Genomic DNA, 11195 nt, shown 5'->3' with positions numbered 1-11195 from the left:
TCTGTAGAAATGGATCAGCTTTTATTGGGCATTTATTGCTTGCTCTGTCAGTTCTCACAGCACCCTGGCACAGGTAACAAAATAAGCACTTCCTTGGCCAGGGAAGGTGGAAGAGAACATTTGAGACCTCTTGTGGGTCAGCTTGGCAAGGGGTGGTCCTCTGTGTGAGGACTGTGGCAAGGGGTGGTCCTCTGTGTGGCAAGGAGTGATCCTTCCTCTCAGTGGTAACAGCAGCTGAGAAGTTGCAGTGGGAAGAGGCAGAGCTCAGTGACCCAGATTAGTACATGAAGGTCAACACATCTCCTGTGGTCAGCCTGGCAGAGCATGGCAGAGCTGATGCAGAGCACAGAAGAGCTCATGGAGAGCTGGTGGAGAGCACAGCAGAGCTGATGGACAGATGATGGAGGGCAGAGCAGAGCTCTTGGAGAGATGATGGGGACCACAGCAGAGCTGATGGAGAGCACAGCAGAGCTCACACAGAGTACAGCAGAACTCTTGAAGAGCTCACAGAGAGCAGAGAGCACAGCAGAGCTCGCAGAGAGCACAGCAGAGCTCGCAGAGAGCACAGCAGAGCTCACAGAGAGCACAGCAGAGCTCATACAGAGCATAGCAGAGCTGGTGGAAAGCTGATGGAGAGCACAGCAGAGCTCACAGAGTACAGCAGAGCTGATGGAGAGCTGATGGAGAGCACAGCAGAGCTCGCAGAGAGCACAGCAGAGCTCATACAGAGGACAGCAGAACTCTTGGAGAGCTTACAGAGAGCAGAGAGCACAGCAGAGCTCACAGAGAGCACAGCAGAGCTCATACAGAGCATAGCAGAGCTGGTGGAAAGCTGATGGAGAGCACAGCAGAGCTCACAGAGAGCACAGCAGAGCTCATACAGAGCACAGCAGAGCTCATACAGAGCATAGCAGAGCTGATGGAGAGCTGATGGAGAGCACAGCAGAGCTCACACAGAGCATACCAGAACTCTTGGAGAGCTCACAGAGCAGAGAGCACAGCAGAGCTCACAGAGAGTACAGCAGAGCTGATACAGAGCATAGCAGAGCTCATACAGAGCACAGCAGAGCTCATACAGAGCATAGCAGAGCTGATGGAGAGCTGATGGAGAGCACAGCAGAGCTCACAGAGAGCACAGCAGAGCTCATACAGAGCATAGCAGAGCTGATGGAGAGCTGATGGAGAGCACAGCAGAGCTCACACAGAGCACCAGAGCTGATGGAGGGCATGTCCTCCATCCTCTGCATGAGCTCTGCTATGCTCTCCATCAGCTCTGCTGTGCTCTCTCTGAGCAGGTGTTGGATGAGGTTTTCCACTCCCACACCCCTGGTTCAAGGCCTGCTGATGTGTCCATGTCTACCCATGGAGGTCAAGAGCTCTCCCCGAGGCCCCAGGGCTGACTCCCTCGCCAGTGCTTCTGCACAGCTCCTGGGGGTCCTGTGCCTTCCCATGCAGCTCCATGTGCCCTCATCTCCCAGCCTGCCAGCATCCAGATGCAGACATCCCCCCAGACATCCATCCCTTGACAGGAGAGAGTGTTTGCAGTCTGCAGGAAGGTGTCAGGAAGCAGAGGGGCTGCTGCTGTCCTCCCTTGGTGCTTCAAAGCCCTCGGGAGGAGCGGGCAGGCAGCAGAAGCAGCAGCAGCAGCTGGGCAGGCATCTCCTTGACACCAGCAGGAGCTCAGATGCAGAGGCACCAAGAGGTCCATGGGTTTCAGAGCCAGCTGCAGCCTCCCCAGGCCAGAGGAAGGTGAGAAGAGTCCTGGTCACGTCCAAAGCCTCCAGACCACGCAGCGCTCCTCAGCTGTGCGCCCGAGGGGGATCAGATGGCCCAGGGACACAGCTTCATGCCAGTCCTGTGGAGGTTATTGAAAGGGCAAGAAGGTCTCTGCACAGCTGCTCTCCTCCAGAGTCCTCCACACTCAGCTGCTGAGTGCCCCAAGCCCCTGTTAGCTGGTGGGCCAGAGAGCCACCACGGCGATGGCGATGAGCAGCAGCACGATCACCACCAGCAGCCCTGCAAAAGAGCACAGGACATGAACATTCCTGCCCACACCTTTGACAGCTCCAAAGAAATCCTTCCCCCCAGTCCTGCTCACCCCCTGCTCACCCCACACACACCTTGCCTAGCCCCCTGCCAGGTCCCTGAACAGAGCAGAGGCCTGAGCAGAGATGCAGACTCTACCCCCTGTTTGGAGACCAATTCTTCATCTTCCTGACCCTTAAGCAGTGAGGGCAGCAGGGGCAGGGAGGGGATTCTGCCCCTCTCCTGTGCTCTGCTCAGACCCCCCTGCAGTGCTGGGGCAGCTCTGGAGCCCTCAGCACAGACAGGGAGCTGTTGGAGCAGGGCCAGAGGAGGCCACAGCAATGCTGGCAGGGCTGGAAGCCCTCTGCTGTGAGGCCAAGCTGAGAGAGTTGGCCTTGGGCAGCCTGGAGAGGAGAAGGCTCCAGGGAGACCTTCTGGTGGCCTTGCAGTGCTTCAAGGGCTGAGCAGAAAGCTGGGGACAGACTTTGGAGCAGGGCCTGTGCTGACAGGACAAGGGGGGATGGTTTGAAACTCAAAGAGAGAGATTCAAGCTGGGGAGGAGAAAGAAATGTTTGACCCTGAGGGTGGTGAGAGCCTGTCCCAGGCTGGCCAGAGAGGTGTGAGCTGCCCCAAGGCTGGAAGCATTGCAGGTCAGGTTGGTTGGGGCTGTGAGCAGCCTGCTGTGGTTGGGGATGTCCCTGCTGGCTGCAGGGGTTGGACTGGATGAGCTTGGAAGCTCCCTTCCCACCCAAACCAGTCTGGGATTCCACGACTCAGGTCCACTTGTCCAGCAGTGCCTGCAGCCTCTCTCCCTACCCTGCCTTGCACACCACAAGGGATGTGTTTAACTCACAGCAAGGCCAGTTAAGCTTCCCCAGAATCCCTCTGCACCACCCCAGAGGGGCAAAGGATTATTCAGGAGGAAATCCAAATTGCAACAGGAAATTGTTTGCAGTACAAAGCTCTCTGCTTGCAGACACAGCTATTTGCAGAGGCAAGAGCAGAGCTTTCAGAGGTGACCCTGGGGAAAGGAAGATCAAGCAGCACTGAAGAGACTCACAGTGCTGTGCCCAGCCATGCAGCACAGCTGGAAAAGGCCTCTAAGGTCAGCCAGGATAACATCAACCCAGCACCACCATGGCCACTAAACCTTGGCCCCAAGTGCCATGGCCACACATTGCTGAACACCCCCAGGGCTGGGGACTCCACCACCTCCCTGGGCAGCCTCTGCCAATCCCTGACCACTGCTGCAGCAAAGAGATTTTTCCTCACCCCCAACCTACCCCTCCCCTGGCACAATTCCAGGCCAGTTCCTCTGCTCCCATCACCTGAGAGCAGGGAGAAGAGCCCAACCCCCACCTGCCTGCAGCATGGCCTCTGTCCTACCCCCCAGCCCAGGGTGCTTCTGAGCAGCAGCTGATGGCTGGTGGGAGCTTGCCCCTGCAGCTCAGGAGGATGCTGTTCAAATGAGGTATGGAGTGGTTTGAGGAGTGCCCCAGACAACCCACAGCCCACAACCTGCCCCTCCTGGCTGACTGCCTGAGGCCAGTCTCACAGCCTCACAGCCTCACAGTCTCACAGTCTCACAGTCTCACAGAATCACCAAGGTTGGAAGAGACCTCAAGGATCATTGAGTCCAACCTGGCACCACAGACCTCATGACTAAACCATGGCACCAAGTGCCACATCCAATCCCCTCTTGAACACCTCCAGGGATGGGGACTCCACCACCTCCCTGGGCAGCACATCCCAATGGCTAATAACTCTCTCAGTGAAGAACTTTCTCCTCACCTCCAGACTAAACCTCCCCTGGCACAGCTTGAGACTGTGTCCTCTTGTTCTGCTGCTGGGTGCCTGGGAGAAGAGACCAACCCCCACCTGGCTACAACCTCCCTTCAGGGAGTTGGAGAGAGCAAGAAGGTCTCCCCTGAGCCTCCTCTTCTCCAGGCTAAGCAACCCCAGCTCCCTCAGCCTCTCCTCACAGGGCTGTGCTCCAGACCCCTCCCCAGCCTTGTTGCCCTTCTCTGGACACCTTCAAGTCTCTCAATGTCCTTCTTAAACTGAGGAGCCCAGAACTGGACACAGGACTCAAGGTCTAACCAGTGCAGAGTTCAGGCTCCTGCTAGAGGAAGCTAATTCTCCTGAGTGGCTCCTGGGGAAGGAGGAACTCTTCCCTTTCATAGATTCATGGAATGGTTTGGCTTGGAAGGGACCTTCAAGACCATCCAGTTCCAAGCCCCTGCCATGGGCAGGGACACCTCCCACCAGCCCAGGCTGCTCAAGGCCTCATCCAGCCTGGCCTGGAACACCTCCTGGAAGCAGGCAGCCACAGCCTCCCTGGGCAGCCTGTGCCAGTGTCTCACCACCCTCACTGGAAAGGATTTCTTCCTCATCTCCAGTCTCAGTCTCCCCTCCTCAAGCTTCAATCCATTCTCTCTTGCCCTGTCACTCCCAGCCCATGTAGCCCCCCCCCCCCCCCCCCCCAGCTCTCCTGCAGCCCCTTCAGGTACTGGAAGGCTGCTCTGAGGTCTCCCTGGAGCCTTCTCTTCTCCAGGCTGAACAGCCCCAACTCTCCCAGCCTGTCCCCACAGGGGAGGTTCTCCAGCCCTCTGCTCACCTCCAAGGCCTCCTTCTTCATAGAAGAGAGGAAGAAATGCTGTATGGACAAGGGAATAGACCCCTGTGGTCCACCCCTCACCTCCCCAAGCAGCCCCTACACCTGAGCTGGAGCACTGCCCCCTCCAGGCACTGGCATCCCCCCCAGGGGCATCCCCAGGGGTTAAACCACATCTTAAGCAGGAGCTCTGGGGCTGGTTGCTCCAGGCTGTCCCCCTCAGAGCTGTGGGAAGCTGTCAGGGCTCCAAGAGGGGAAAACACATCCCTGTGCTCTCTCTGCTCAGCTGCTGGCTGTTACTCAAGCCCTTCCAAGATGCACAGGGCCAGCTCCTGGCAATTAGAAAAGGATGTATGAAAATAACCTCCTCTTTCCAGGCTGGAAAAGGATCTCAGGCCTGGCCTGCTGCAAACACTGTCATGTTTTCTGTGCACAAACTGCTTCTCTGCCAAGCAGCCAGGAGACTTCCCCCCCCTCTTTTCCAGGGAAATAAAGAGCTGCCACCAACGGTGGTTCCTCTCTTGTCTGCTCAGCTGAAACCATTGATCTGAGGTGAGCCTGAGCAGAGGGTGACTGCCCTGCCTCAGGCACCTCTTGGACACAGAGCCTTCTCCTCACACACAGAGCTGAGGGCAGAGGCAGCAGCAGGTCCCTGTGCTCCCCCTGGGATGGCTGAGGGCTGTGGCAGGGCTGGGATGAGGGACAAGGGCTTGAGGTGATCACAGAATCCCAGCATGGTGGGGTTGGAAGGGAGCTCTGGAGATCAGCCAGCCCAACCCCCTGCTCCAGCAGGGCACCCACAGCAGCCTGCCCAGGAGCTGATGGGAGCCCAGACCCCTGTGGTGGATGGTCAGGAAGGGATGGCACTGTCCAGCAGCCTGTGGATGGAGCAGAAAACAGGGCTGGAGGGGGGTTGGCAGCCTCACTGACCCCAGGATCTGGTTGTCTCCTGTCCCCATACCTGGCCACTTCCTCTCTGTGGGGTCCCACAGGCTTTGGTGTGTCCTGGCTCTGTAGGGCACAGCCTCCTTGGGCAGCAAAGGATGGGGATGCAGTGGGACATAGCCCAGTCCAGAGCTCACAGCAGTCCCAGAGAGCCCAGAGGTGCCAGAAAGGAGCCTCCCCTCCCACCCACTGTGAGCCTGTGATGATCCCACTGGCCCCAGGGGCTGGCAAGGAGAACTGCTGGGATGGGCAAACAGAAACAGCTGTGTGCCATGGGGGACCCTGCCAAGGGCACATTGAAAGAGACCTAGGGAGGCAAGGGAGAGAGAGACCCAGAACCCCAGCATGGGGAGGGTTGGAAGGGAGCTCTGGAGGTCACCCAGTCCAACCCCCTGCCAAAGCAGGGCACCCACAGCAGCTTGCCCAGCAGCACAGTGCCCAGCTGGCCTTGGAAGCTCTCCACACCAGGAGACTCCACAACCTCTCTGGGCAGCCTGCTCCAGGCCTCCAGCACCCTCACAACAAACAACTTTCTCCTCCTGCTCACATGGAACCTCCTGGCTTCCAGTCTGTGCCCACTGCCCCTTGTGCTGTCCCTGGGCACCACTCAGCAGAGTCTGGCCCCAGCCTCTTGCCCCCCACAGCTCCTTTAGCTCTTGCTGAGCATTGCTCAGCTCCCCTCTGGGGCTGCTCTTCTGCAGGCTCTCAGCCCCAGGGCTCTCAGCCTTTGCTCCTCCCAGAGCTGCTCCAGGCCCCTCAGCAGCTCTGCAGAGAGCTCTCTCCAGCAGTTCTCTGTCTCTCCTGAACTGGGGAGCCCAGCACTGGACCCAGGACTGCAGCTGAGGCCTCACCACTGGTTCATACTTGCTGCATCACACAATGCTGGAGGTTGCAAGGGACCCTGTGGAGATCATTGAGTCCAACCCCCCTGCCAAAGCAGGATCCTCTGGGGTAGGATGATTTGGGGGTGATGTTGTCTGAGCTTCAGGCCACCCCTGGCTGAAACTGCTTATTGATCACATTAACCATGGTGCAAATGAGCCAACCCCCATCTGCCTGTCCTGCTGCTCTCTCTGCAGTCCCAGCAAGGGCCTGGCATTGACTCTGATGCCAGAAGCCCCCAGGGCCACGCTGCAGAGTGCTGCCTGCTCAGCTAACATGTGCTGTGTGCCTGCAGCCAGCCAGGGGCTGTGCCAGGCTTGTCCCAGCAGTGCTCACAAGCTCCCTCACAGGTGGAGTCCTTCTGGAACCTTTCCAGAGGATGTTTCCCCTGTAGGTTAGCTCCTACAGAGCCTACCCTAGCTCCAGTTGCTCAGCTTGGGTCAGTGTCCATCAAGCACAGCAGCACAGGGTTGGTTTGGTTGGAAAGGACTTCTAAGTCCAACCATCAACCCAGTACCTCCCTGGCCACTAAGCCATGTCCCCAGGAGCCATGCCTACACTGATTTTGAACACCTCCAGGGCTGGGGACTCCTCCCTGGGCAGCCCCTCCCAATTCCCCTAACAGCCAACCCAGACCTCCCCTGCCACAATCTCAGGCTATTGCCTCTTGTCCTATCACTTCTTCCTTGGGAGAAGAGCTCAATCCCCACCTGGCTCCAGCCTCCTCTCAGGGTGTTGTAGAGAGCAATGAGGTCTCCCCTCAGCCTCCTCTGCAGACTAAACACCCCCAGCTCCCTCAGCTGCTCCCCCCCAGCCCTGTTCTCCAGACCCTTGCCCAGCTCTGTTGCTCTTCTCTGGACACACTCCAGCCCCTCAGTGTCCTCCTTGGAGTGAGGGGCCCAAACCTGAACCTCCTATTTGATGTGTGGCCTCACCAGTGCCCAGTGCAGAGGGATAATCACTTCCCTGCTCCTGCTGGCCACCCCATTGCTGATCCAGGCCAGGATGCTGGTGGCCTTCTTGGCCACCTGAGCATGTGACTAAGGTGGACCTTGGGCCACACACAGGCAATTTGCTCTGATTCACTGAAACAGGTGAGAAGGGGATGCTGGGACAGGGCAGGAAGGGATCTCAGTAGAGGTTAGCTCTGGAGCCCTCAGTAAAGCAAGGACAGGGACCTGCTGGTGTGGGTCCAGAAGAGAGCCATGAGAATGATCAGAGGTCTGGAGCTGAGGACAGGCTGAGGGAGCTGGGGGTGTTCAGCCTGGAGAGGAGGAGGCTCTGGGAAGACCTTAGAGCAGCCTTCCAGTACCAAAAGGGGCTACAAGAAGGCTGCAGAGGGACTGCTTCCAAAGGCCTGCAGGGATAGGATGAGGAGCAAGGGTTTGAAATCACAGAAGAGCAGATTGAGATGGGGATGCTAGGAACAAGTTGTGCACCAGGAGGCTGCTGGAGCACTGGCACAGGTTTCCCAGGGAGGTGACTGAGGCCCCATCCCTGGAGGTGTTCAAGGTGAGGCTGGACAGGGCTCTGGGCACCCTGAGCTAGTGGAGGATGTCCCTGCTGAGTGCAGGGGGCTGGGCTGGGTGAGCTTTGGAGGTCCTTTCCAACCAGGGTGATTCTATGCTTCTATGATCTCAGAAGAGGGAGGGAGGGACCTCAGAAGAGGTGAGAAGGAGATGTTGTTCAGTCCTCCACCTCAGCCAAGCACTCAGCATCACCCAGCAACACAAACCATAACACCAGCCCTCTGGAAACACGAGCCATGCTTCCCCTGGCTTTCCACTCCCAGCCTCTTGACATCCAACACACACTTTGGAGTCTTCAGCAGAGCCAGAAGCAAATCACTTGGTTAAAGTGGGAGGAAGGAAGCTCTGGTCAAGCTGCCACACTCAGACTCTGCTATGGCTTTTGCCCTGGAGGGAGAACTTGGAGAGGGTGCAGATCCTTTGCACAGGTCCAGCCTAGGAGACAAGCAGGAGCAGTGGCTTGGAAGAAGCCTCTCTAGGTGAGACTCAGCAATGGGACAAGGGGGGTTAAGGGGCCCTGCTTCTGCTTTGACAGCTCCCGAGGGAAACTGGCACATAAAGCCTGAGTTATGCCCCAGCAGGCAGGGGGCAAGGCAGGGCAGCTGGGAAGTGCTGCCAAAGGGCAGCAGCAGAACCAGCAGGGGACCTGAGAGGGTGTTCAGGGCAGGAGGAAGGGGAGAGCAAAGCAACATAAACTGCATCTCATCCCCAGAAAGAGACTGGTATGAAAAACCTGGAGCCACTTGGCTCAGAGAATTGTGGGGGCTGGACAAGCCCTCTGAGGTCACCCAGTCCAACCAGCAACCCAACCCCACCATGGCCACAGGGCTCCTGAACACCTCCAGGGCTGGGGACTCCACCACCTCCCTGGGCAGCCTCTGCCAATCCCTGACCACTCTGGCAGTAATAATATATCCAACTTCACCCTCCCCTGGCACAATTCCAGGCCATTTCCTCTCCTATCACCTGAGAGTAGGGAGATGAGCTCAACCCCCACCTCACTGCAGCCTCCTCTCAGGGAGCTGGAGAGAACTATGAGGTCTCCCTTCCCTCAGCCTCCTTTCCTCCAGGCTGACGCCCCCCCCCCCCCCAGCTCCCTCAGCTGCTCCTCCCCAGCCCTGCTCTCCAGACCCTTCCCCAGCTTCATTGTCTGACCCACTCCAGCCCCTCCATGTCCTTTCCTGTTTCCCAGAGCAGTGGCAAGCCTCTACCCTCCAGGTGAGCGGCAGAGGTGGCCCAGAGTGTTGGAGTTACAGCCCCCAGTGACCTGCTGGTGTTCAAGGCTGATCTGATCCTGTGATGTGCACAGGAAGCAGAGGACGACAGCAGCTGGCAACAGCACACAAGTATCCCAGTTCCTCTCCCCTGATGCAGAACAGATGTTCCACACATTGCCCCCTGCCCTGTGCTGCACAAGAGCAGATGAGCAGGAGCTGGGCTGTTTAAAGCTGGCTGTTTTCTCCAAGCCCAACAGGATCTCCTAGCAAAAACCATGGAGAGGACTTGACTGATGGTGCACCGGAGGTCCCCTGCTTGCTGTGCCATGGCTTTGCTCAAGCCATGGAAGCTCAGCAGGAGCCAGCAGTGAGCACTTGCAGCCCAGAGAGCCAAACAGAGCTGAGCATGAGGTCAGGGGGAGTTTTGGCTCCCTTCTGCTCAGTGGCTGGGTTTGGTGGTGGTCTGGCTCACCTGAGACACCACCTTGGCACCACAGCTCCCAGATGGTGGGGAGGAAGGGGCCTGGCTCCTTACAAGCCTTCATTCTCTTTAGTCTGGAGAAGAGAAGCTCAACCTGAGCCAGCAGTGAGCACTTGCAACCCAGAGAGCCAGAGACTGGGCTGCAGCGAGAGAAGTGTGGCCAGCAGGGCCAGGGAGGGGATTCTGCCCCTCTGCTCCACTGGAAGGTATCCAGAGAAGGGCCATGAGGAGGAGCAGAGGGCTGGAGCTGCTCTGCTCTGAGGACAGACTGAGAGAGTTGGGGTTGTGCAGTCTGGAGAAGAGAAGGCTCCCAGGAGACCTTATTGTGGCCTTCCAGGATCTGCAGGGGGCTCCAAGAAAGCTGGGGAGGGAATTCTGAGGGTGTCAGGGAGGGATAGGACTGGGGGGGATGGAACAAAACTAGAAATGGGGAGATTGAGATTGGCTGTGAGGAAGAAGTTGTTCCCCAGGAGGGTGGTGAGAGCCTGGCACAGGTTGCCCAGGGAGGTGGTGGAAGCCTCCTGCCTGGAGGTGTTTGCAGCCAGGCTGGATGTGGCTGTGAGCAACCTGCTGCAGTGTGAGGTGTCCCTGGCCATGGCAGGGGGGTTGGAACTGGCTGAGCCTTGAGGTCCCTTCCAGCCCTGACAGTTCCATGGCTCTGTGATTCTAAGCCCCATGAAACAGGAATGTTCCCCTCAACAAGAACTGCTCCAAGAGAACCTCAGGCATCAAAGTAAACAGGAGACAGAGAAGAGAAAATAAAGCAGGGACAGGGATCCAAATCTGAGCTGAGTTCCTCAGGGCAAGGTGGGCAGAGCAAGGGGATGGCTCTGTGCAATTACAGAGCAGTTAATTAAGGCAGGCTGGAGAAGGTGCAGCACTCCTGAAGCTCCATCTGCTACAGAGCCTGAGCCAGAGCTCTGCTCCAGCTGGGAGGAGCAGTGCAGAGACACAAGGGGCAGGTTCCCAGCTCACAGCAGGTTGCAGGGCACACCATGCTGTGGGGCTCCCCAGGAGCACTGGCACTCAGGCTGCTGCTTCACTGGACTTTAGTCCTGCTGCTGAGACCAGCCCTGCCTCTGCCCTCACCCCAGGCCTCATCCCCTGCTTCCTCCAAGTCCAGCACAGCCTCTCCCAGCCCCCAGTCAAGATACAATTTTCAGGTCATCCCAACCTTTGTTGGATTCCTTTGCTCAGAGCCCCCAGACATGGCTTGGAGCTGCACCACACTGAGTGCTGTGCAGACCCAGGGTGATCCCATCCCTGCCTGCAGAGCATCCTGCTCCTCCTGAGCACCCCATTCCTCCCAGGCACCCCACTCCTCCCAGGCACCCCTCTCCTCCCAGGCACTCCTCTCCTTCAGACATCCCTCTCCTGAGCATCCTGCTCCTCCTGAGCACCCCACTCCTCCCAGGCACCCCTCTCCTCCCAGGCACTCCTCTCCTTCAGACATCCCTCTCCTTCTGGGCATCCTGCTCCTCCTGAGCACCCCACTCCTCCCA

At 58.1% G+C, this 11195-nt stretch overlaps 1 protein-coding gene across 1 annotated transcript in view; it reads right to left on the bottom strand.

Annotated features, from left to right (window-relative positions):
- The window catches only part of STX8 (syntaxin 8), a 169554-nt gene continuing 158359 nt past the window's right edge, over positions 1–11195 (bottom strand). The window contains exon 8 of the mRNA XM_068151605.1: positions 1–2016. Coding sequence (XP_068007706.1) covers positions 1949–2016 — 68 coding nt within the window. The 3' untranslated portion in view covers positions 1–1948. The remainder of the gene's footprint in view (positions 2017–11195) is intronic.

Source organism: Melanerpes formicivorus, unplaced genomic scaffold (assembly GCF_026170545.1).
Source record: "Melanerpes formicivorus ecotype bairdi unplaced genomic scaffold, bMelFor1.0.p_v2 SCAF_21, whole genome shotgun sequence".
Taxonomy (NCBI): Eukaryota; Metazoa; Chordata; class Aves; order Piciformes; family Picidae; genus Melanerpes; species Melanerpes formicivorus.
This window is presented reverse-complemented; position numbering and strand designations above follow the sequence as displayed.